This window comes from Cherax quadricarinatus, chromosome 66 (genome assembly GCF_038502225.1).
Source record: "Cherax quadricarinatus isolate ZL_2023a chromosome 66, ASM3850222v1, whole genome shotgun sequence".
Taxonomy (NCBI): domain Eukaryota; kingdom Metazoa; phylum Arthropoda; class Malacostraca; order Decapoda; family Parastacidae; genus Cherax; species Cherax quadricarinatus.
In genome coordinates, this window is record NC_091357.1 from 22583259 (window position 1) to 22610464 (window position 27206).

Sequence of the window (27206 nt, forward strand, 5' to 3'; positions counted from 1 at the left end):
CATAGCTTTATAAAAGAAGTTCGGAATGTCTGGTTAAAAAACACGACACACCCTTTTAAGGTCAGGTCAACTTGAGGTCAGCTGATGGGTGTAGCTATGAAAAAAAAATCCACAAATAATTAATTAGGTTTAAGGCCTATTGACTGGGAAACGTTCATTTAGGCCGCAGTTCACCTGTACACTATATTCTGACCGTTAAAATTAAAAAGTTTCCGTATATGACTGAGCATACACATCTCTATATATACTAGAAGCATATGACCTCTTATAACACCTCAAACAGCACTAAAATTTACCACCAATTACACTACCTTATCCTAGACGACAAATTTACCTTTACCGCCAAAGCCCATGGTAGAGAGAGATGATGTGAGGTAATAGTTTGTTGTGTAGTAAGTGTGTAGGTTGAGGCAGCCAGACAGACAGCCACCTTCACCAACAGTTCACTTGACACTACACTACACACGCCGACGTGGCTGCTGCAATACACTGCCATACACCGCCACATCTTCCAGTATATTTCCATCAACACCAGAAAACTAATCTCTGGTTAAGCATTATTTTACCCTTACCCCTCCAAATTGCTGTTTCATTTTGAGTGTTATTAATGCTGGTTGGAAGGAGGAAACTGCGTGACCCCTGCGGTGGTTCCCGCTGTGAGCGGCGGTGCCACGTTTACAATCCATGACACCTCTTGGTACTGAATGGTGGAGGTGAGGAGGAAGTAGCAAGCAAGATGTACAATGAGTGAGGGAACACAGAAGAGGGGGCAGAATAGATAGAAGAGAAAAAGTTATGTACACAAACTAGCAGATGAGAAGCTTCAGACAACATGCAAGGATGAAGGTGTGAGAGTAAGCATTACACCGAGCATATCACCAGAAGCTTATTTAAAGAATATAACATCAGCATTATAAATTAAACTAGAGAACCTATGATTTACCTTGGAAAATCTTGGAAGGAATGGTCCCAAATCTGCACACAGAAATCACTCCCTACGAAAGTAAAAGACTGGGCAGGCGATGCAAAATGCCGCCAATAAAAAGTAGGGGCGCCATTGGTACACTAAGAGAAAACACCATAAGTGTCCGGGGCCCAAAACTGTTCAACAGCCTCTCATCAAGCATTAGGGGAATTGCCAATAAACCCCTGGCTGCCTTCAAGAGAGAGCTGGACAGATACCTAAAGTCAGTGCCGGATCAGCCGGGCTGTGGCTCGTACGTCGGACTGCGTGCGGCCAGCAGTAACAGCCTAGTTGATCAGGCCCTGATCCATCGGGAGGCCTGGTCATGGACCGGGCCGCGGGGGCGTTGATCCCCGGAATAACCTCCAGGTAACCTCCAGGTATCCAGGTAACAATGATTCACTTAGAACATTATACACATCACACAATAGGCTCTTTGGAGCATACAGACCCGACATCTGATAACCGTGGTATTTTGTCAAAAACTGGGGATGGGGGGGCATCCTGACTTGGTTCTCAGCCACATTTCGACTCCCGTGAAAATTTGGTCACCTGACGAACCTCCCGCTGGCTAACCATTCCACTCGGTAAACAATATCACACAAGATATGATAGCAGGTTTACCACCCTATTTAAAATCAAAGGTTGTCCCGTGGTTCGACTGATAACGCACTCAAATCATACTGAGCGTTAGCAGTTCACGGCACGGATGGAAACATTGGGCATATTTCCTTACACCTGCTGTCACGTGTGTTAGTCGACTGTTGTGGGTCGCATCCTGGGGGACAGAATTCAAGGACCTCAATGGAAATAAGACAGTCCTCGATGACGCACTGACTTTCTTGGGTGGCTAACCCTCCCCGGGGTTAAAAGTCCAAAGAAATCTTACCTTACCAAAAAAGTTTGATATAATAGCCCGCACTTGGTCAAGCATACAAACTAAAATATAAAAAGTTTCTCAATACGACTGGTACCGGAACTGAGGGAAGGGGATGGAACCCTGAAGCGAGACTTGATGAATTTAATCTACCAGAAAAAAGGCCCAGGGAGGACATGATCGTGACATACAAAGTACTCAGGAAAATTATACAGTGCAAAATATATAGGCTAAGATGCGAAGAGGAAGCCTGGGAACACTATTAACAGCTCAAAACACAGATGAGCCACAGGAATGCTCAGTTGTTATATTTTTCAGTTTTAGTGCAGTAACGGGAATGCACTAGATGAAGAGTTGGCAGAGGTAAACCTACACACAGTGTAAAGAATAGACACGATAAGACCCTGGAGGCAAGGAGTCAGGAAAGATGCTATATAGGGTTCATTATACTCAAAATGAAGCGCTAAACCCACTAGGGTCATACAGCTCTATAGGTTTTGAGGAGCGCCTTACTGCCACACTACTATGTACAAGGCTACAATAATGCACATTCATTCTTTGACCGACTCGTATATGAGACAGGTTCCTACGCGTCTTATTTAGACACTATGTCGTTCTAGGTTGAGCTTCATCAAGGCAATGGCTTGATAAGACACTTTTGCAACACTTGGGTATCTTATATTATTGAAACATTACTCCTGTAAAACAGGCTTATTCAGTCGAGTACATGTGAATATAATACTACAAGCAGTAGAATTACTTTTGACGTGATCAGTCCATCACCCTCAGTGGAAGGTGGTCAGTCCCTGAAGCCTAAAACATAAGCACGCGATTAGTCAAACTAGAGGTGAGATGAAGCAGCTGGAGTTGATGTCACAAGTGAGCGTGGCCCACGAGTGGGAGTAGGTCATGCTAAACAACTGTTTTGCAAAGGAGTTGCAGAAGACCTGCCTTGTACCAAGATACCAAGTGTTGCTGTGTCAGACAAGTGTCATATTATTCACAGTGTACAATACTCAAGTATTGTACACTATATACCTATAAACATAAATAAGCGCTAAAACCTTTGTACGTTTCGTGTATCCGTGGTGCATAATATATAAAGAACACACGTGAAATTTAATTATATCCTAATGATATTGCTAAGGGCCAGGTTTTGACGTTAGCCGAGGTGGAATAATACTCCTTTGACTTGTAATACAATGAGCTGAAGATAGCAGCTGTTGCTTTGTAAAGTAGAGCTGAAATAGGATCATAGCTCTTACTTTGTAAAATAAACTAACTTAACATAAACCCTCTAGAAATTTTCCGTACATCCGCAGTGCATGGACTCCCTGTTCTATGTGAAAACTATATTGTGGAACAAGCTGTTTCATGTCAAACTACATCACATAGCTCCTGCCATATTCCGTCACATAGGATGGGCTCTTGTCATATTCCATCACATAGGATGGGCTCTTGTCATATTCCGTCACATAGGATAGGCTCCTGCCATATTCCGTCACATAGGATAGGCTCCTGCCATATTCCATCACATAGGATAGGCTCCTGCCATATTCCGTCACATAGGATAGGCTCCTGCCATATTCCGTCACATATGATGGGCTCTTGTCATATTCCGTCACATAGGATGGGCTCTTGTCATATTCCATCACACAGGGCGTTTCCTGTTACTTCATCAGGCAAAATCCATAAAAAATACTAAATTATAATATACCACAAAGGAAAAAACTATAAATATAAATGGCGATAACATAAAACGTGACTCAAAGAAAGCGGGCAGCCAGAGCGCGAGGCTTCAGCAATATAAGGCGACTTAAACAGTCACACATTTGACTGTTTTTCAACAGTGCCATTGTTTGTAGTTAAGTGGGCGAGCTGAGTGATGAGGATATCGTCAAACAGAAGGCTTTCTTCCATAAGAACTGTAGTTAGTTACATGCTGAGAAAAGGAGATATGTGGTAGAGGGAGAGGCACTAATACAATCATGACAGGTCAAAATGAAACTTATGACATCCCAGACCGTCCCGCCAGTGCCATTATCCACGCAATCTACACTTGTGTATAGGAGAGATGACTGAGGGAGGGAAGGGAGGAGAACTGGATGGATAGTTGGGGTAAGGGTGTTGTGGTGCTATCAAACTGGACTTTCCCAGTATGCCGCTGAAGTCTTCTGTTGTCTTACCATCGGCATGCACACTCCCCCTCTCTCCCTGCAACAGATGTTGCACCACTGTGACACTCGTGCACATTTCAACGTCTCGTAGTGCTGCTCGTTAACCGCGTTGCCGAACATGTCGAGGCCGCATCTTTTTAACTAGCTTATTTGAGGTTAAATATACGCTTTACACAAAAAGTATTGTTCTTACGTTTAGAGGGAACGTTCAGAAACCAGCGTTGGAAATCTCATAAGATTATTGTCAAATGAGACGTTATACCTGATGTTCTCATCAACTAGTAAGTGTAAGGTAGGCAGGTGGTATCCAGGTAAATGTCAGGGGAAGGGAACGTTATGAGGGCGTGTCAGGGGAAGGGAACGTTATGAGGGCGTGTCAGGGGAAGGGAACGTTATGAGGGTGTCAGGGGAAGGGAACGTTATGAGGGCGTGTCAGGGGAAGGGAACGTTATGAGGGTGTCAGGGGAAGGGAACGTTATGAGGGCGTGTCAGGGGAAGGGAACGTTATGAGGGTGTCAGGGGAAGGGAACGTTATGAGGGCGTGTCAGGGGAAGGGAACGTTATGAGGGCGTGTCAGGGGAAGGGAACGTTATGAGGGTGTGTCAGGGGAAGGGAACGTTATGAGGGCGTGTCAGGGGAAGGGAACGTTATGAGGGCGTGCCAGGGGAAGGGAACGTTATGAGGGTGTGTCAGGGGAAGGGAACGTTATGAGGGTGTCAGGGGAAGGGAACGTTATGAGGGCGTGTCAGGGGAAGGGAACGTTATGAGGGTGTCAGGGGAAGGGAACGTTATGAGGGCGTGTCAGGGGAAGGGAACGTTATGAGGGTGTCAGGGGAAGGGAACGTTATGAGGGCGTGTCAGGGGAAGGGAACGTTATGAGGGTGTCAGGGGAAGGGAACGTTATGAGGGCGTGTCAGGGGAAGGGAACGTTATGAGGGCGTGTCAGGGGAAGGGAACGTTATGAGGGTGTGTCAGGGGAAGGGAACGTTATGAGGGCGTGTCAGGGGAAGGGAACGTTATGAGGGCGTGCCAGGGGAAGGGAACGTTATGAGGGTGTGTCAGGGGAAGGGAACGTTATGAGGGTGTCAGGGGAAGGGAACGTTATGAGGGCGTGCCAGGGGAAGGGAACGTTATGAGGGCGTGTCAGGGGAAGGGAACGTTATGAGGGCGTGTCAGGGGAAGGGAACGTTATGAGGGTGTCAGGGGAAGGGAACGTTATGAGGGCGTGTCAGGGGAAGGGAACGTTATGAGGGTGTCAGGGGAAGGGAACGTTATGAGGGCGTGTCAGGGGAAGGGAACGTTATGAGGGTGTCAGGGGAAGGGAACGTTATGAGGGCGTGTCAGGGGAAGGGAACGTTATGAGGGCGTGTCAGGGGAAGGGAACGTTATGAGGGTGTGTCAGGGGAAGGGAACGTTATGAGGGCGTGTCAGGGGAAGGGAACGTTATGAGGGCGTGCCAGGGGAAGGGAACGTTATGAGGGTGTGTCAGGGGAAGGGAACGTTATGAGGGTGTCAGGGGAAGGGAACGTTATGAGGGCGTGTCAGGGGAAGGGAACGTTATGAGGGTGTCAGGGGAAGGGAACGTTATGAGGGCGTGTCAGGGGAAGGGAACGTTATGAGGGTGTCAGGGGAAGGGAACGTTATGAGGGCGTGTCAGGGGAAGGGAACGTTATGAGGGTGTCAGGGGAAGGGAACGTTATGAGGGCGTGTCAGGGGAAGGGAACGTTATGAGGGCGTGTCAGGGGAAGGGAACGTTATGAGGGTGTGTCAGGGGAAGGGAACGTTATGAGGGCGTGTCAGGGGAAGGGAACGTTATGAGGGCGTGCCAGGGGAAGGGAACGTTATGAGGGTGTGTCAGGGGAAGGGAACGTTATGAGGGTGTCAGGGGACGGGAACGTTATGAGGGCGTGCCAGGGGAAGGGAACGTTATGAGGGCGTGTCAGGGGAAGGGAACGTTATGAGGGTGTCAGGGGAAGGGAACGTTATGAGGGCGTGTCAGGGGAAGGGAACGTTATGAGGGTGTCAGGGGAAGGGAACGTTATGAGGGCGTGTCAGGGGAAGGGAACGTTATGAGGGTGTCAGGGGAAGGGAACGTTATGAGGGCGTGTCAGGGGAAGGGAACGTTATGAGGGCGTGTCAGGGGAAGGGAACGTTATGAGGGGGTGTCAGGGGAAGGGAACGTTATGAGGGCGTGTCAGGGGAAGGGAACGTTATGAGGGCGTGCCAGGGGAAGGGAACGTTATGAGGGTGTGTCAGGGGAAGGGAACGTTATGAGGGTGTCAGGGGACGGGAACGTTATGAGGGCGTGTCAGGGGCCGGGACCGTTATGAGGGTGTCAGGGGAAGGGAACGTTATGAGGGCGTGTCAGGGGAAGGGAACGTTATGAGGGTGTCAGGGGAAGGGAACGTTATGAGGGCGTGTCAGGGGAAGGGAACGTTATGAGGGCGTGTCAGGGGAAGGGAACGTTATGAGGGTGTGTCAGGGGAAGGGAACGTTATGAGGGCGTGTCAGGGGAAGGGAACGTTATGAGGGCGTGCCAGGGGAAGGGAACGTTATGAGGGCGTGCCAGGGGAAGGGAACGTTATGAGGGCGTGTCAGGGGAAGGGAACGTTATGAGGGTGTGTCAGGGGAAGGGAACGTTATGAGGGCGTGTCAGGGGAAGGGAACGTTATGAGGGCGTGCCAGGGGAAGGGAACGTTATGAGGGTGTGCCAGGGGAAGGGAACGTTATGAGGGCGTGTCAGGGGAAGGGACCGTTATGAGGGAGTGCCAGGGGAAGGGAACGTTATGAGGGCGTGCCAGGGGAAGGGAACGTTATGAGGGTGTGCCAGGGGAAGGGAACGTTATGAGGGCGTGTCAGGGGAAGGGAACGTTATGAGGGTGTGCCAGGGGAAGGGAACGTTATGAGGGCGTGTCAGGGGAAGGGAACGTTATGAGGGCGTGTCAGGGGAAGGGAACGTTATGAGGGCGTGTCAGGGGAAGGGAACGTTATGAGGGCGTGTCAGGGAAAGGGAACGTTATGAGGGCGTGCCAGGGGAAGGGAACGTTATGAGGGCGTGCCAGGGGAAGGGAACGTTATGAGGGCGTGTCAGGGGAAGGGAACGTTATGAGGGTGTGCCAGGGGAAGGGAACGTTATGAGGGCGTGTCAGGGGAAGGGAACGTTATGAGGGCGTGTCAGGGGAAGGGAACGTTATGAGGGCGTGTCAGGGAAAGGGAACGTTATGAGGGCGTGCCAGGGGAAGGGAACGTTATGAGGGTGTCAGGGGAAGGGAACGTTATGAGGGCGTGCCAGGGGAAGGGAACGTTATGAGGGCGTGTCAGGGAAAGGGAACGTTATGAGGGCGTGTCAGGGGAAGGGAACGTTATGAGGGCGTGCCAGGGGAAGGGAACGTTATGAGGGTGTCAGGGGAAGGGAACGTTATGAGGGCGTGTCAGGGAAAGGTTAGTTGATTGGTTAAACAGGGTTAAAAGTCTTTCAACTACACAAGGGTCATTAAGGCTGCACATAACCTGTTCACTAGCAAAGAATACTTTAATCCCTAAAATATGGATTAAAGTATACACACACACACACACACACACACACACATTATTACTGTGCAGGGGGTGTATGACAGGAGGTAGGGAATGGGAGGAGGGCAGGGGAGGGGAGTAGATAAGACCAAGGGACGGAAAAGTCAACATTCCTGTCCACCTCAGCAGGTTTGTGTCCACTTTCACTATCGAAGCGTCTTCACTGTGCGTGCGTGCGTTCTATCACCCCTATGGGTTTAGCACCCCCCTCCCATGAATGTAACAATAATAATAATAATATGGGATCGACACCATGCCTAACCCTTCTAGGGTATGGTAGGTGCCTGATTTGAAACATTGGTTTTTAAATGTGTTACAATAAATTGGCAAAAGTTTATTAAAAAAAAAAAAATAATATCGACTGTACCAGGGTTAGTGTGGCCACAATCAATCTATACATTAACATTAAGAATTCTTTAATTCCTAAAATTAAAGATGAATGTATGGTCTCGGTGTATATGCACTCAGATACAGTATACATACCTCTCTGTGTATATAACCTGCGTGAAGTGCTCATTAAGATTATCTTTAGCAATAATTTTAAGTATTAAAAAGCAATGCCCTGCCGAGGGCAAAGTTAGCCAAATGCTTGACATACACCTGGGTGGTTCTGACATACCAATGGTGGTTCTACTTTGGCAGCCTGGTCTGATGACAGGTATCAGGGCACAGACCAGCCTGCTCTGACGACAGGTGTCAGGGCACAGATTAGCCTGATGACAGGTGTCACTACACTGGTACATGCAATCGTCAAACAAGCTTCACTCCTCCCACCACTGGACACAACAGTCAGTACTGCCAGTCCTCGCCTCTACTCTCTTCCTAGGTTTGAAATGTTTCCATTAACATGCTAAACTGATTGCACTATGTCTTATTTCATTTACAAAGATTCACTGCAATCTGCATTGCTCTACATTGCTTATCCTTATACCACACACTATTTTTCATTCTACTGAATATAATAATTCAGAGATTAAAACTTCCTTAAGGGTTACAACAGAATTCGTGTGAATCTCGCAAGAAGTACGGCACAGAACACTGTATCAACATCTGTGACCCCAGCTATTCAACATCTTAACAGCAGATATCAGAAAAACTGATAGGACAAGGGTAGAAGTTTTCATGAGGAAACTGGACAATTATCTTCATCAGGTGCCAGATCAACCAGGTTGTGATGGATATGTGGGTCATAGAACAACCAGCCCCAACAGCCTGGTTGACCAGACAAGCGCCAGATGAGCCAGTCCCTCTGGGCTCTGGGAGTAGGAAAAACTCTCGAAATTCATCAAAGGTATATCAAAAGGTATATAATTAAATTTGCAATTAACATGCACAAAATTCAATTTAAACCAGCAAATAATAGAGCCTACTAGACTGGAGAATACACTAGACCTCATCTTCACTAACAATGATGATCTGATAAGAAATGTCACCATATCAAAAACAATATACTCAGATCACAACATAATTGAGGTTCAGACATGTATGCGTGGAGCCCCAGACCGACAAAATGAGACTAGTCACGAGGGAGCATTCACCAAATTCAACTTCAATAACAAAAACATAAAGTGGGACCAAGTAAACCAAGTCCTAACCGATATAAGCTGGGAAGATATACTAAGCAACACAGACCCAAACTTATGCCTAGAACAGATTAACTCGGTGGCACTCGATGTATGCACAAGGCTTATTCCTCTAAGAAAAAGGAGGAGTAGATGTAAAATAGAAAGAGACAGGCGCTCCCTTTACAGGCGACGGAAAAGAATAACAGAGCGGCTAAAAGAGGTCAATATATCTGAAATGCGCAGGGAGACACTGGTCAGAGAAATAGCAAGCATCGAACTTAAGCTAAAAGAATCCTTTAGGAGTCAGGAATCGCGGGAAGAACTAAAAGCCATAAATGAAATCGAAAGAAACCCAAAGTATTTCTTCTCCTATGCCAAATCAAAATCGAGAACAACGTCCAGTATTGGGCCCCTACTTAAACAAGATGGGTCCTACACAGATGACAGCAAGGAAATGAGTGAGCTACTCAAGTCCCAATATGACTCAGTTTTTAGCAAGCCGCTAACCAGACTGAGAGTCGAAGATCAAAATGAATTTTTTATGAGAGAGCCACAAAATTTGATTAACACAAGCCTATCCGATGTTATCCTGACGCCAAATGACTTGGAACAGGCGATAAATGACATGCCCATGCACTCTGCTCCAGGGCCAGACTCATGGAACTCTGTGTTCATCAAGAACTGCAAGAAGCCCCTATCACGAGCCTTTTCCATCCTATGGAGAGGGAGCATGGACACGGGGGTCGTCCCTCAGTTACTAAAAACAACAGACATAGCCCCACTCCACAAAGGGGGCAGTAAAGCAACAGCAAAGAACTACAGACCAATAGCACTAACATCCCATATCATAAAAATCTTTGAAAGGGTCCTAAGAAGCAAGATCACCACCCATCTAGAAACCCATCAGTTACACAACCCAGGGCAACATGGGTTCAGAACAGGTCGCTCCTGTCTGTCTCAACTATTGGATCACTACGACAAGGTCCTAAATGCACTAGAAGACAAAAAGAATGCAGATGTAATATATACAGACTTTGCAAAAGCCTTCGACAAGTGTGACCATGGCGTAATAGCGCACAAAATGCGCGCTAAAGGAATAACAGGAAAAGTCGGTCGATGGATCTATAATTTCCTCACTAACAGAACACAGAGAGTAGTCGTCAACAGAGTAAAGTCCGAGGCAGCTACGGTGAAAAGCTCTGTTCCACAAGGCACAGTACTAGCTCCCATCTTGTTCCTCATCCTCATATCCGACATAGACAAGGATGTCAGCCACAGCACCGTGTCTTCCTTTGCAGATGACACCCGAATCTGCATGACAGTGTCTTCCATTGCAGACACTGCAAGGCTCCAGGCGGACATCAACCAAATCTTTCAGTGGGCTGCAGAAAACAATATGAAGTTCAACGATGAGAAATTTCAATTACTCAGATATGGTAAACATGAGAAAATTAAATCTTCATCAGAGTACAAAACAAATTCTGGCCACAAAATAGAGCGAAACACCAACGTCAAAGACCTGGGAGTGATTATGTCGGAGGATCTCACCTTCAAGGACCATAACATTGTATCAATCGCATCTGCTAGAAAAATGACAGGATGGATAATGAGAACCTTCAAAACTAGGGAGGCCAAGCCCATGATGACACTCTTCAGGTCACTTGTTCTATCTAGGCTGGAATATTGCTGCACTCTAACAGCACCTTTCAAGGCAGGTGAAATTGCCGACCTAGAAAATGTACAGAGAACTTTCACGGCGCGCATAACGGAGATAAAACACCTCAATTACTGGGAGCGCTTGAGGTTTCTAAACCTGTATTCCCTGGAACGCAGGAGGGAGAGATACATGATTATATACACCTGGAAGATCCTAGAGGGACTAGTACCGAACTTGCACACGAAAATCACTCACTACGAAAGCAAAAGACTTGGCGGACGATGCACCATCCCCCCAATGAAAAGCAGGGGTGTCACTAGCACGTTAAGAGACCATACAATAAGTGTCAGGGGCCCGAGACTGTTCAACTGCCTCCCAGCACACATAAGGGGGATTACCAACAGACCCCTGGCAGTCTTCAAGCTGGCACTGGACAAGCACCTAAAGTCAGTTCCTGATCAGCCGGGCTGTGGCTCGTACGTTGGTTTGCGTGCAGCCAGCAGCAACAGCCTGGTTGATCAGGCGCTGATCCACCAGGAGGCCTGGTCACAGACCGGGCCGCGGGGGCGTTGACCCCCGAAACTCTCTCCAGGTAAACTCCAGGTAAACTCCAGGATATGTTTCTGAAGACTGGTGTGTTAACTGAAAAATGTGTAAACTGAACTGAGGAACATACAAGAGAAAGAAGGTTACGTTCTCAAACCTCCAAAAAAGTCAGATTCACAGTTTCCTGAACCTTGATAACTGAGAGCAAGCCCATGTAATTAGTCACTACACTTGACCATGTTTCCAAGCTTGCCTGTATTGTTGGTTAGGGAACTTCATCCATGCAATTTTTATGTTGTTATGAAGGATTCTGCATAACAGTTATTGCATTTGCTATGTTAAATGTATGCCAGAATTCCTGTGCTTCAGTCTGTAAGTTGCATCCATTCCTGCATGACCTTGTATGTGTAGTGTTACTTAAATGTCTTAATCACTCCCCAATCCAGTGGTTGTATCAAGTATTTTGTATCTGGTGGCAATAACTCAGCCTTCACATCTGGGTCAAGAGACTGCAATATTTGAGGATGGGCTACAGAAATTATCAAGGGTGAGAACCTTGAATGAAATGTTCTTTCTAGACAGGTAGTTTCATGGCAGGAAAATAATAATGCTTGAAGCATTCCACAAACAGCACCTCATCACTCATCCATGCCAAATAACAGACAAAGTGGTTTTGTTTTGCTCTTTTTTTTCAAACAACCACATACATGCACTGAAACCACTAGATGCATTAGTGCATAGAACCAAGCTGAAACAAACTATGAATACTGAATAAACTGAGATTTTACGTTAGCCATACTTCTGCACAAAATGCTGTGCATAGTTATGGGTTCTGCATTAGTACAGCATTAAGATAACCTTTAAGTTTACTACATATGGATATACAGACTATCTTGCATTTAAGAAATAGCTGCAATATACAATTTATAGAGCCATATACTAAGGGTAAATTATGTAACTTTAATCTAAGAGAATAAAAAGAGTCACGCTGTGTACATTATTTCCACAGGGGGGAGAGAGAGAGAGAGAGAGAGAGAGAGAGAGAGAGAGAGAGAGAGAGAGAGACAGAGAGAGAGACAGAGAGAGAGACAGAGAGAGAGACAGAGAGAGAGACAGAGAGAGAGACAGAGAGAGAGACAGAGAGAGAGACAGAGAGAGAGACAGAGAGAGAGAGAGAGACAGAGAGAGACAGAGACAGAGACTGAGACTGAGACTGAGACTGAGACTGAGACTGAGACAGAGACAGAGACAGAGACAGAGACAGAGACAGAGACAGAGACAGAGACTGAGACTGAGACTGAGACTGAGACTGAGACTGAGACTGAGACTGAGACTGAGACTGAGACTGAGACTGAGACTGAGACTGAGACTGAGACTGAGACTGAGACTGAGACTGAGACTGAGACAGAGACAGAGACAGAGACTGAGACTGAGACTGAGACTGAGACTGAGACAGAGACAGAGACAGAGACAGAGACAGAGACAGAGACAGAGACAGAGACTGAGACTGAGACTGAGACTGAGACAGAGACAGAGACAGAGACAGAGACAGAGACAGAGACAGAGACTGAGACTGAGACTGAGACTGAGACTGACTCATCAGACTAACATTTTTCAAAAAATCACACTCACTCAACATGTACCATATTCAATGCATATCATTGTTAACTGTTATTGGTGTTAATATTATTTTATACATTAGTTAACATATCATATATAGTTCTGCCTAAAAGGCTGTGCATACAATTGGCTTTGTATATAGTAATATAATAAATTTAAAATAATACTCAAATATTGTAAATAATAGTTCTGAATATATTTAGAAAAATGTAATTTGCTTTGTACCATTGGTAATATTATAAATATGGACGATATTGCAAAGTTGGAGTTAAAGATTATTGGATATGGATTAAATTATGTTTAAAAGCTAGAACAAGTTTTATATATGTAAAAATACTGGAGACATTATTATGGTAATTTTACATAACCTTAAGTTAATATTTTAATATTTTGTCTCTTAAAATATTAGACAATATTGAAGGAAATATTATAGCAATAAGAAGTATTAAAAACAAGGCATAGGAAAGTTAAGAGGCATATGCTGAATTTAAGTAGAAGATGGCTCACTAGTTTTACTATAGTGCAAAACATTTAACAGGTTTCCATATCACACTTATAGTGTGTTGTTCACTGGTCAGTACTTGTGTGTTTGAAATTCCTTCAAGGAATGGGAAAGGGGTGCCTTGATGTTGTGAAGGGCTCTTGATTCAAGAACTTGGAGCTATCAGCCATGGTGGATCACCAGGATAAACCAGCCAATCACAGTCCTAGCCTGGATCACCAAGATAAACCAGCCAATCACAGTCCTTGCTTGGATCACCAGGATAAACCAGCCAATCACAGTCCTAGCTTGGATCACCAAGATAAACCAGCCAATCAGTCCTCGACTTGATCACCAAGATAAACCAGCCAATCAGTCCTCGATTGGATAACCAAGATAAACCAGCCAATCACAGTCCTCGATTGGATCACCAAGATAAACCAGCCAATCACAGTCCTCGATTGGATCACCAAGATAAACCAGCCAATCACAGTCCTTGATTGGATCACCAAGATAAACCAGCCAATCACAGCCCTCGATTGGATCACCAGCAGACCAATCAGCATCGTGACATAAGTCACATGATGACACTCCCACGTAAACAAACACAGCATGCAAGGTTTTGTAAAGCAGTATCATGCCACAAATAAGCGAGAACTGAAATTAAAACCAGCTGGCGTCTACCACAGCACTGCCCGGTGCCATGATGTGCAAACTCAGGGCGAAATGAGCGAGAAAATGTCGTAAATGCTCACAAAAATGGCAGCGAATGGCTGATGTTGATGATCTTGTTGTTGTTAGGTTAGTAAAGGCCACTTACACTTTCCGCCGTATTGAGCAGTCTTACTCATATGAAGATGATATATTGCCTAAAACTGAGCCATGGACGAAAAAGGAACAATAATAAGTAAGATTATCTAGGCACAGGTACACATAAGTACAATTATCTTACCTAGGATTACCCAAAAAGTCAAAGTGACTTGTTTCCATTGGGGTCCTTGTAATATCTTATTAAGTCTTAAAAAGTTAAAACAACTAAGTAACTTTACTGTGCAAATTTAAACCTTAAGTAGAAACAGAAACTGGAAGTTACCAAATAGACCAGATTGATCCCCTCACCAAGCGCCAACAGAGAGGGACGCCAAACTTTCCCTGAGTTCAGTAACCGGCTTCCCACCGAAACCGTTGAAGATTGATCCGCAGAGCAGAAAAGTGGAGCTGGCAGTAGCTGATGACCAGGTGCCCCTCCTGTAACGTGCCCGGCGGGCAAGTAGATGGGCACAAACGTCCCAGAGACAACAGGGAAAATTTGTCACGATGCTCATACCGGAGCGAGACTTCCACACTCAACGAAGGCTGAAGTAGAAGTGCTGACAGATGTTCGTTCCTAAAGTTGTCTGTTCTTGGGGTTGTTAAGAGCCACCAAAGTTTTCGCCCTAATGAATCCTGCCTCCTGGGAAATGTTGCTTAATATGAGAGAGAATCATAAAGGAAACAAAGTTTCCTCCTGAAAAAAGAAACAGGAACAATACACGAGGTACACGAGGGCACAGCTGGCTGTTAAAATAAACATGAGTCACAGGGATGTTAGGAAATACTTTTATATTCTCAGAGTGGTCAGGAAGTAGAACGACCTCACTGTTAATGGTAAATTATTATTTTAATTTTGGGGGAGCGCTAAACCCGTGGGATTACACAGCGCACGTGGAGGGGGGAAGGTATTCAGGCTCAGTTCGGGGAACTGGAGCACAGATTCAATTCCCTAGATCAAGAGCCCCTCACCAGCATCAAGGAACCTCCCCTGAAGGGCTGTTAACGGTTAAAATATCTTGAAATCTTCAGGGCGTATCCATATTTTGTATCGACTAGATAAATGACAGCTTTTTTATATAGAGGAGATTACAATCCAATGTTTATTAGCAATTATAAGATATTGTCTCTGAGACTGTATTCTATACATCTCCTGCCGAGTCTTTTGCTTTCATAGGGAGTGATTTTCGTGTGCAGGTTTGGTGCCAATCCCTCCAGGACCTTCCAAGTGTATATTATCATGTATCTCTCTCGCCTGCGTTCCAGGGAATACAGATCAAGGACCTTCAACCGTTCCCAGTAGTTTAGATGCCTTATCGTACTTATGTACTTAAGTAATTATAAAATATAGAGTGACTAATATTTCTTTCTAGTGATGCAACAACGCTCAGTAGGGGCTGATACAGACCCATTGTGTTCTAATATTTTTTTTTTTGCTGTACTTCTCTCAGTGGGGGCTGATACAGACCCATTGTGTTCTAATATTTTTTTTTTGCTGTACTTCTCTCAGTGGGGGCTGATACAGACCCATTGTGTTCTAATATTTTTTTTTTTTTGCTGTACTTCTCTCAGTGGGGGCTGATACAGACCCATTGTGTTCTAATATTTTTTTTTTTTGCTGTACTTCTCTCAGTGGGGGCTGATACAGACCCATTGTGTTCTAATATTTTTTTTTTTTGCTGTACTTCTCTCAGTGGGGGCTGATACAGACCCATTGTGTTCTAATATTTTTTTTTTTTTGCTGTACTTCTCTCAGTGGGGGCTGATACAGACCCATTGTGTTCTAATATTTTTTTTTTGCTGTACTTCTCACAAAATGAGACGCAGGTACATAATAAACTAGCCACTTAGACGACACAAGTGAATTAGACAGCGAAGCAATACTAGAGGGATTAAGTTTAGGCATAGTGCACATAAGTTCAGGTCCATGGAGTTGAACTCTTCTCCAGGCTGAGGGAATGACCACCTCAAACACTTTTTCTCCTAGGCTGATGGATTGATTACATCTTTTATTTCATTACTATTGCTGCTTCTGTATCTGACTGAAGAAGCCTGCTGTGTAGGCGAAACGTTTCATTAATAAAGATACCCAACTGTTGGACATGTTTCTTAATCTTCAACTTGTTGACATTTTATATAATTCTCATCAATTATTGCAAAATGTTTAGATACCTGACTACAAACACTCAGTTGTTTATCTAGCAAACAGGTGGAAACCTTGAGGCTTCCAAGTACCTGAGTCTTGTGTCAGCTGGTTACCCCCAGATGGTGCTCTCGACTGCACACTGGTGGAAACCTTAAGGCTTCCAGGTACCAGAGTCTTGTGTCAGCTGGTTACCCCCAGATGGTGCTCTCCACTCAATCTCTCACTCTATCCTACTTTATAACATTATTTTTGTTATATATCAATAGGTATACAATTCTGAGATGTAGAACTAGATACATGTGTAACATCTGGGTATCTTCACCTGCTCCTAGGCTGAGGGACTCATTATCCAGTCTTCCACTGTTTACTGTATATATTTCTACAGACTTCAGCTTATATCCATGTATTGAACTGTTAAGTCACTGGATGGAGAAACGTCTACATAGTTAAGCTACTCAGATGCTGTACGTGTCTAATTTATGATTATTTTTACTGAAGGGATCAACTGCAGTAACTTTGTGTTTGGTCATGCCTGGAGGGTGTCCAGGTCTTCCCGAAGTTTTCATCTATCCTTCTTTGTTGTATTTTTTAGTATCAACCACCAACACTTATAAACAGGAGTTGATGCCTCTTTTCAGTGTTAATATACTTCAGAAACAGTATGGGATCCAAAACTGAGCCCTGCGGGGCTCCACTATTTCCATTTTTTATAGATCCTCGTGAATTTCTACAAGATGAGATTAAGACACATGTGCAACATGTGTCTTAATACCCAGATGTTGCACATGTGTCTTAATCTCATCTTGTCGGTATTATATACCATTCGTACACAATTTCTACAAGGTACAGTATCAAAAGCGCTATTGTAGTCTTGCAATATGCAGACCACCCTTCCTGTCTCTCATGTCTGACTTTATCAAGTTTATTAAATTTGTAAGGCCCAACCTTTTATTTCTGAATCCACGCTGGTGCTCTGTGAGGAAATTATTGCTAACAAAATGTTCAACAAATCTTTTTCCCTTATAATCTTTTCCATCAAGTTATATGCTACGTGTTGAGAACACTAGTTTGTAGATCAAAGTTGCATGTGTGTGTGTGTGAGTGCAACGTGCTTGGAGAGGGCAGTATAGATCGTGATGGGCAGTGTGGAGAGCCCCCAGTGTGGGCAACAAAAGCTGTGGTGGGCAGTAGACAAGGCCAGAAATACCCCGGGGCTGGTGGCACACGAGGCAGGCCGGGGGTACACTGTGTAGGCGAGTGCCAGTGTGGAGAGCACACACAGGAACACAACTCCTCCTCACAACCGCCGGGGTACCTCCTTCAGGATACCTTCAGGACGACTCCTTCAGAACCCACTCGTAACCCTGAGCTACGCTGGTGTCCACTCTGAAGGCTCAGTCTACGAGAAATTAGCGAAAGCAAAATTCCGCAGCAAAGCTATCCTGAGGCCCACCCCTGCCGGCCCTGTGTACTTGGCACTGTACACCCAGAGTCCTGCTGCCCCTGGACGCTACTGCTAGTGCCTCAAGCTGCTGCTATTGACGGAAGGTGTCGGTGATGGAGTTTTAAACGAAATACGACGGCGTTTGTGAGGAAGAGAGAGAGAGGCCGTCAAGGTGGTAGAGACAAGCATTTGTTGCTGGTGCTGGATTTAAGTGCTGGTGTAAAACTATAGTGACAACAGTAGTGGTGCTATATTATACATCGCCCCTGAGGGTATAGTGCGGTTGAGTGCGCACGCGCTGACCACCTTCAAAAACTGTCGACGCCTCGGCAATGTAAAGTGAAACCATGTCCTCGTTTTGGTGAGTTTTTGATGTGTAGGGGAGACCCCTTGTGCGCGCGTGCGTGTGTGTGTGCACTTACCTAACTGTAGGTACACGGGGTCGATTCATAGCTCCTGGCCCCGCCTCTTCACTGGTCTCTACTAGGTAGTATGTGTGTGTGTGCGCAGCGAGCATGCGCTGTGGTCTGTGGCAACTATGCCAGGTGTGGATGGAATGTGCTTGCAATCTTCAACTAACAACAGTACCAACATTAGCTCTACTACCCCCAGCACACACACACACACACACACACACACACACACACACACACACACACACACACACACACACACACACACACACACACACATACACATACTAACATACACATACACATACACACACACACACACACACACACACACACACACACACACACATACACATACTAACATACACATACACATACACACACACACACACACACACACAGTAACATGATATATACAATTAAGGAGAGAGAGGCTTAAATTCTTTGAATTATGCGTTAAAACAACTCAAAGCTAACTAAGGTTTACCCAGCAACTAGTTTACATAACTGAAGTTTACTCGGAGAAATCTGCAAGGTGATAAAAAAAAAAAAACACTGGTCTCCAAGCATTGTATCTCAACATTTGGTCTCCAATGTTTGGTCTATTTTTCAGATCCCCAGGTTAGGAACTGGTGTGGTCGTGTATCTGGTGGCAGGAGTCAGTCTACCAGGAAGTGTTCTCTGGAGTTTACCTGGAGAGAGTTCCGGGGGTCAACGCCCCCGCGGCCCGGTCTGAGACCAGGCCTCCTGGTGGATCAGAGCCTGATCAACCAGGCTGTTGCTGCTGGCTGCACGCAAACCAACATACGAGCCACAGCCCGGCTGATCCGGAACTGACTTTAGGTGCTTGTCCAGTGCCAGCTTGAAGACTGCCAGGGGTCTGTTGGTAATCCCCCTTATGTGTGCTGGAAGGACTGAGTTCAGGTGTGTTTTTATAAGTTCGGTGATCTGAGGATTCTCTCCTCAAAAAATCTGCTCTCGCCAGAAGGTCTCTCAAAGATTTGGCCTTTTCCCATGCCATGGGCCGAGGATCTTTGAGAAAATACTGAAAGCAAGAAGCTTCCTCCCGAGAATTCCAATGGAAATACAAGGATCCCAGTGGAAATACAAGGACCCCAATGGAAATACAAGGACCCCAATGGAAATACAAGGACTCCAATGGAAATACAAGGACCCCAGTGGAAATACAAGGACCCCAATGGAAATACAAGGACCCAATTGAAATACAAGGACTCAAATGGAAATACAAGGACCCCAATGGAAATACAAGGACCCCAATGGAAATACAAGGACCCCAATGGAAATACAAGGACCCCAATGGAAATACAAATACTAACTTAGTCTAGAACTGTTGGGCTGTTCAGGGAGACCAAGATGTCTCTTTCCCTGTTTGTTCGTGGGTACACAAATAACCCGCACATAAAAGAGAGAAGCTTACGACGACGTTTCGGTCCGACTTGGACCGGGTTATTTGTGTATCGTTCCACTCACGGTATTGTGCCTTTTTTTGTTATTTATTGTTTGTGGGTCTTGCGAAGAAGTTGCTTGGTAGCCATCTTACCAAGTTTTTCACTAGTTATGGACACAGTTCATCCCGGGTACTCTCTCCTGAAGTTGACTATTTCTTTTAAGGTCGGTCCTTGTGTTGCAAGCTCTTTAGTAACCCTCTTAATTCTAAAAGATAGTGAAAAATGTTGATATTCCTTCAATGACTTCGGGAGGAATGATGTCCAGAGGAGATACTGGTGGATGTTTGAAGATTTATAATAAGCCTACGTCTGAGTGATCCTATTGTAATTTAAATACACTAGTGTATCTAGGAAGAGAAGTGTGTTGTTGTTCTCCTGGATGACTCGAAGGGAAGTTGTGTTGTCCTCCTGGATGACTCGAAGGGAAGTTGTGTTGTTGTCCTCCTGGATGACTCGAAGAGAAGTTGTGTTGTCCTCCTGGATGACTCGAAGGGAAGTTGTGTTGTCCTCCTGGATGACTCGAAGGGAAGTTGTGTTGTTGTCCTCCTGGATGACTCGAAGGGAAGTTGTATTGTTGTCCTGGATGACTCGAAGGGAAGTTGTATTGTTGTCCTCCTGGATGACTCAAGAGAAGTTGTGTTGTTGTCCTCCTGGATGACTCAAGAGAAGTTGTATTGTTGTCCTCCTGGATGACTCAAGAGAAGTTGTATTGTTGTCCTCCTGGATGACTCAAGGGAAGTTGTGTTGTTGTCCTCCTGGATGACTCGAAGGGAAGTTGTGTTGTTGTCCTCCTGGATGACTCAAGGGAAGTTGTGTTGTTGTCCTCCTGGATGACTCGAAGGGAAGTTGTATTGTTGTCCTCCTGGATGACTCAAGGGAAGTTGTATTGTTGTCCTCCTGGATGACTCGAAGGGAAGTTGTATTGTTGTCCTCCTGGATGACTCAAGGGAAGTTGTATTGTTGTCCTCCTGGATGACTCAAGGGAAGTTGTATTGTTGTCCTCCTGGATGACTCGAAGAGAAGTTGTGTGTTGTTGTCCTCCTGGATGACTCAAGGGAAGTTGTATTGTTGTCCTCCTGGATGACTCGAAGAGAAGTTGTGTGTTGTTGTCCTCCTGGATGACTCGAAGAGAAGTTGTGTGTTGTTGTCCTCCTGGATGACTCGAAGAGAAGTTGTATTGTTGTCCTCCTGGATGACTCGAAGGGAAGTTGTGTTGTTGTCCTCCTGGATGACTCAAGAGAAGTTGTGTATTGTTGTCCTCCTGGATGACTCAAGGGAAGTTGTATTGTTGTCCTCCTGGATGACTCAAGGGAAGTTGTATTGTTGTCCTCCTGGATAACTCGAAGGGAAGCTGTGTTGTCGTCCTCCTGGATGACTCAAGGGAAGGATGCACTTGGTTCACCCATATGTGCAAATTTTTCACTGCTTTATCATTCCCTCCCAGAGTGGACAAGATGTGATCTACTGCAATTGGTGAACAGATACATAGTCAGTTCCCGACAAACAGGGTTGTAGTTCGTACGTCGGTTTGCTTGCAGCCAGCAGTAACAGACTGGTCGATCGGGCCCTGATCCACCACGAGGCCTGGACACTAACCAGGCCGCGGGGGCGTTGACCCCTGAAACTCCCTCCAGGTATACTCTAGGTATATTCCAGGTATATATCGTAGGTAGATGAGTGTCGCTGGTGCTGTACACTGATGAGCCATCTCAAACAGTGTACAGATATCTGAGTCACTGCCACAGTAACGTTGTGGAATCCTGGTACAGAGGATATATTCTGTATCCTTATTGCTAACCTCTGCCCCAAGTCTGGGCATGACCTGCTTCCACTAGTGAGTTAGTTTTATATCTTTATTATGCACTCCATACCCATCCTGTGGGCGGTAGTCAAACGATTACAGAGGTACATAATGGGTCCAGGGACTGGGCCCCCAACGTTCCTGTCCACTTGTGACACTGTCTTCAACTGCTGCACCTCTCCTCTGGCTCCTGTATATAAGCCTTCATTCTCGTGCCTTTGCTTTAGACCGACATAGACATGCTTGTAGACTGAACATCTATCAAGACTGAGGGACTGGTTGCCTCATCTTCCACTCTCTACGGTCATAATCTCTGCATTGCATTTCAAGCTCCACAGATTGACTAAACGTCGTCATAATATAGACAGGTGTTGTACATGTGTCTTATTCATCTCATTCCCCTCCACACCTTGAATAACTTTATGACATCGGCCAATCAGAATTCAGAACTAGTTTTAAAAGCACATGTTATTGGCTGAACTCCAGCCAATCATAAGTTGGCTGCGGGCCAGAAACTCGGCGAGTTCTCAACCATATATCTATAAACATATGAAGCACAAATGACGTTATCCACATATTAAACGTTCTCCTCTAGTCTCAATGTTTTACGTATGTTTCCCGCAATAAAATAACACGAAGAGCCATGTTTCCTCTAATACAAAAAAAAAATCGGGTATGTTTTTTGTAATCCAATATATTTTTAGGCGTGTTTCCTTCCACTGGAAAATATTTCTACATGGCAATTCTATAAGTCCTGTCATGGTATATTTTATTGGTGGTTTAGAAAGACACGTAAGCAAACACTACGACATATTTATTAGAAAACGTTTCGGTCCTGGGACCTTGATCACTTCTAACATACCTCTGTATGTTAGAAGTGATCAAGGTCCCAGGACCGAAACGTTTTCTAATAAATATGTCATAGTGTTTGCTTACGTGTCTTTCTAAACCAACTTGTCGGTATTTATTACCAAGGTTTATACCATATTTTATTGGTGTATGGCGTCGCGACGTCTGCAACTACTGGAGTCTATCTGGAGGATATTCCGGGGATCAACGCCCCCGCGGCCAGGTCCACGACCAGGCCTCCCAGTGGATCACGGCCTGATCAACCAGGCTGTTACTGTTGGCCGTACGTAGTCCAACATAACACTGTTTTAAACCTCTCTTACTCTCCCTTCAATCAACAATAACAACAACAAAATACCAGTTATTATTCCATCCCATTACGTTAATTAACGTATTGGTTACCTTCCCTAGTATGTCTCATTATAACGTACTTACAGTTTTAATAAATATGTCTGAAAGACTCTCACCTCTCTCTCGACACCACCAAGTACTCCCACCATCACTATTAATGCAACCTGCAACATATGTTGCACACACAATGCACTATGTGTGTTTTCTTCACTGCGTTAACAGATGTGTCGTCAGTCAGAGGGATCTAGAGATGCCGAACATCTGACATTGTCATGTGTGTCGTGGTGGTGGTGAGTGGTGGTGGTTGGTGGTGGTGATGGAGGTAGTAAGTACTGGTGGTAGTGGTAGCAGTGGTAGAGTGGTCATGTGTGTCGTGGTGGTGGTGAGTGGTGGTGGCTGGTGGTGGTGATGGAGGCAGTAAGTACTGGTGGTAGTGGTAGCAGTGGTAGAGTGGGAGGTGGTGGTAGAAGTGGTCACTTACACATGCACAGCAATATGGGGGCTCAGGAAGTGAGCACAAGGTTACACAGTTCCTGTCTTCATGATAACGCCTCTCTTACATTGACTCTTCGTATGACACTCACAGTTTCGTCTTCACTCTGGCTGAATACTAAAGTCCATCCGTGCTGGTTCATCCTAGATGCCCATGACGCCCTGTATCTCCTCACAAGGTATCTAACTCAGTCTAGACTAACCTATTTCTTGAAGTGTTCACCCTCCTTAAACAGCCCAACACTTAGTAAATATAATGTACTACTGAGATCTATCTTTAAGTCCTAAACGTATTGAATTTGTCACTGGAAGATCACGAATGGGATCAAATAGCACTTCCAGTGCAAGTGGAAGTGCAGAAACACGCAAGACAACGTTAAGAGATAAGAGATAAGATTTCGTTCGGATTTTTAACCCCGGAGGGTTAGCCACCCAGGATAACCCAAGAAAGTCAGTGCGTCATCGAGGACTGTCTAACTTATTTCCATTGGGGTCCTTAATCTTGTCCCCCAGGATGCGACCCACACCAGTCGACTAACACCCAGGTACCTATTTGCTGCTAGGTGAACAGGACAACAGGTGTAAGGAAACGTGTCGAAATGTTTCCACCCGCCGGGAATCGAACCCGGGCCCTCCGTGTGTGAAGCGGGAGCTTTAGCCACCAGGCCACCGGGCCAGTAAGATGGATAACATACTATATACAAAGTTCCTGGTCATGCACAGTATTTCCGTAACTTAGGTTAATGATGCTCCTCAGGCTGCGACGCACACCTGTCTAACAGTCGATGGCCTCCACTCCAAACCAACAGATACAGATACTAATGCCGGAAAAAAAATCCCCCCCCAGTACCAACAATACCACCAGTCCGATAACATTCTTCTTTGCAAATATACAGGGTCTAAAGCCAGCAACAAACAACAAAATACCTTTCATCCGTGGACTGCTTGCAGAGGCAAAGGCAATGTTCGCGGCTTTCACTGAGACCCACATAAAGGATCACTTGGACAATGAAATATGGATCCCAGGTTACAACCTATACAGATGTGACAGAGTGAACAGGCAAAAGGGGGGGGTTGGCCTGTACATTGCAGAGTCACTTGTTTGCACAGAACTGCTAAATGCCTCAAATGATGTAGTGGAAGTTTTAGCAGTAAAGGTCGAGAACCAAAACCTAGTCATTGTGATAGTCTACAAGCCTCCGGATGCAACATCCCAGCAATTCCAGGAACAGCTGTTAAAAATTGACCACTGTCTGGAAAACCTTCCAGCTCCTGCACCCAACATCTTGCTTCTGGGGGATTTCAACTTAAGGCACCTAAAATGGAGGAATATAGCAAATAATATTGTTGCAGTAATAACCCCAGGAGGCAGCTCTGATGAAAACTCACACTCACGCGAGCTTTTAAATCTCTGCACAAAATTCAATTTAAACCAGCAAATAATAGAGCCTACTAGACTGGAGAATACACTAGACCTCATCTTCACTAACAATGATGATCTGATAAGAAATATCACCATATCAAAAACAATATACTCAGATCACAACATAATTGAGATTCAGTCATGTATGCGCGGAGCCCCAGACCGACATAATGAGATTAGTCACGAGGGAGCATTCACCAAATTCAACTTCAATAACAAAAACATAAAGTGGGACCAAGTAAACCAAGTCCTAACCGATATAAGCTGGGAAGATATACTAAGCAACACAGACCCCAACTTATGCCTAGAACAGATTAACTCGGTAGCACTCGATGTATGCACAAGGCTTATTCCTCTAAGAAAAAGGAGGAGTAGATGTAAAACAGAAAGAGACAGGCGCTCCCTTTACAGGCGACGGAAAAGAATAACAGAGCGGCTAAAAGAGGTCAGTATATCTGAAATGCGTAGGGAGACACTGGTCAGAGAAATAGCAAGCATCGAACTTAAGCTAAAAGAATCCTTTAGGAGTCAGGAATCGCGGGAAGAACTAAAAGCCATAAATGAAATCGAAAGAAACCCAAAGTATTTCTTCTCCTATGCCAAATCAAAATCGAGAACAACGTCCAGTATTGGGCCCCTACTTAAACAAGATGGGTCCTACACAGATGACAACAAGGAAATGAGTGAGCTACTCAAGTCCCAATATGACTCAGTTTTTAGCAAGCCGCTAACCAGACTGAGAGTCGAAGATCAAAATGAATTTTTTATGAGAGAGCCACAAAATTTGATTAACACAAGCCTATCCGATGTTATCCTGACGCCAAATGACTTCGAACAGGCGATAAATGACATGCCCATGCACTCTGCCCCAGGGCCAGACTCATGGAACTCTGTGTTCATCAAGAACTGCAAGAAGCCCCTATCACGAGCCTTTTCCATCCTATGGAGAGGGAGCATGGACACGGGGGTCGTCCCACAGTTACTAAAAACAACAGACATAGCCCCACTCCACAAAGGGGGCAGTAAAGCAACAGCAAAGAACTACAGACCAATAGCACTAACATCCCATATCATAAAAATCTTTGAAAGGGTCCTAAGAAGCAAGATCACCACGCATCTAGAAACCCATCAGTTACACTAAAAGTGAAGGTACCATTGTTGGTGTAAAAATGAGGGTACCATTGTTGGTGTAAAAGTGGAGATACCATTGTTGGTGTAAAAGTGGAGGTACCATTGTTGGTGTAAAAGTGAGGGTACCATTGTTGGTGTAAAAGTGGAGGTACCATTGTTGGTGTAAAAGTGGAGGTACCATTGTTGGTGTAAAAGTGGAGGTACCAGTGTTGGTGTAAAAGTGGAGATACCATTGTTGGTGTAAAAGTGAGGGTACCATTGTTGGTGTAAAAGTGGAGGTACCACTGTTGGTGTAAAAGTGGAGGTACCACTGTTGGTGAAAAAGTGGAGGTACCATTGTTGGTGAAAAAGTGGAGGTACCGTTGTTGGTGTAAAAGTGGAGGTACCATTGTTGGTGTAAAAGTGGAGGTACCATTGTTGGTGTAAAAGTGAAGGTACCAGTGTTGGTGTAAAAGTGGAGGTACCAGTGTTGGTGTAAAAGTGGAGGTACCATTGTTGGTGTAAAAGTGGAGGTACCATTGGGTGTATGGTTGGAGTGAAGGAGGTTGGTGCAAGACTGGTGACTGTTGTCTTAATATTCAGTAGTGGTGTGCGGTTAATGACTCCAGGCAGCATTCCATCACTGATGACTTCGTTCAGGTGCACAACGATGGCGACGATCTTTTAAAAATCCTACTGATAAAGTTGGTTCCAGTAGTGGCTAGACCTAACTCTGGGCCCGGCCTGGACACTGGTAACAGAGGTCTAAACATATTCAGTTAGGTGTCCCGTAGCTCAATTGGTAGCGCACTCAGCTCACACACTGACGTCCGGGGATCGATTCCCCAGTACGGCTGAAAAATATTAGGACGTGGTTCCATAAAACACTTCGGTGTTAGTGGACTGGTGTGGGTCGCATCCTGTGACAAAACTCACCTAATTTGCTCTAAATGCTCTGCATAACAAGCGACTTTCTATATAGTAGTGTGTCATTGATGTCAGTTATAGTCTGTATACCTTGTACATGTACTGGTAAAACAAAGATATTATTAGGAAGTTATCTACCAATGTGTCCACTAGTTTTTGTCCCCCCATGTTTCTACCATGTCTCTTCTCTACCATGTCTCTGCCATGTCTCTTCTCTACCATGTCTCTTCTCTACCATGTCTCTGCCATGTCTCTTCTCTACCATGTCTCTTCTCTACCATGTCTCTGCCATGTCTCTTCTCTACCATGTCTCTGCCATGTCTCTTCTCTACCATGTCTCTGCCATGTCTCTTCTCTACCATGTCTCTGCCATGTCTCTTCTCTACCATGTCTCTGCCATGTCTCTTCTCTACCATGTCTCTGCCATGTATCTTCTCTACCATGTCTCTGCCATGTATCTTCTCTACCATGTCTCTACCATGTCTCTGCCATGTCTCTTCTCTACCATGTC

The 27206-nt window shown here is 45.1% G+C and overlaps 3 protein-coding genes across 8 annotated transcripts in view; 2 read left to right on the plus strand and 1 right to left on the minus strand.

The window, feature by feature from the left end:
- The window catches only part of Gmppb (GDP-mannose pyrophosphorylase B), a 53280-nt gene extending 34883 nt beyond the window's left edge, over positions 1-18397 (minus strand). The window contains exon 1 of one of the 5 annotated variants that reach the window (XM_053798977.2): positions 18283-18397. Coding sequence is in view for 2 of the 5 variants with exons in the window: in XM_053798974.2 (XP_053654949.1) it covers positions 335-353 (19 nt within the window). In the remaining 3 variants the exon portion in view is untranslated. Of the gene's footprint in view, positions 1-334; positions 493-14215; positions 14277-14579; positions 14598-18282 lie in introns of those variants that run through there. The other 4 variants (XM_070099250.1, XM_053798976.2, XM_053798974.2 and 1 more) reach the window with 4 other exon arrangements.
- Positions 1-27206, plus strand: part of LOC138854674 (piggyBac transposable element-derived protein 2-like) — a 185706-nt gene that overhangs the window by 70544 nt on the left and 87956 nt on the right. The gene's annotated exons all lie outside the window — the stretch shown is intronic.
- LOC128704031 (streptococcal hemagglutinin) overlaps positions 17611-27206 on the plus strand; it is a 94932-nt gene continuing 85336 nt past the window's right edge. Inside the window, exon 1 of one of the 2 annotated variants that reach the window (XM_070099245.1) lies at positions 17611-18221. In XM_070099245.1, the coding sequence (XP_069955346.1) occupies positions 18208-18221 (14 nt within the window). In that variant the 5' untranslated portion in view covers positions 17611-18207. Of the gene's footprint in view, positions 18222-23223; positions 23415-27206 lie in introns of those variants that run through there. The other variant, XM_070099244.1, reaches the window with a different exon arrangement.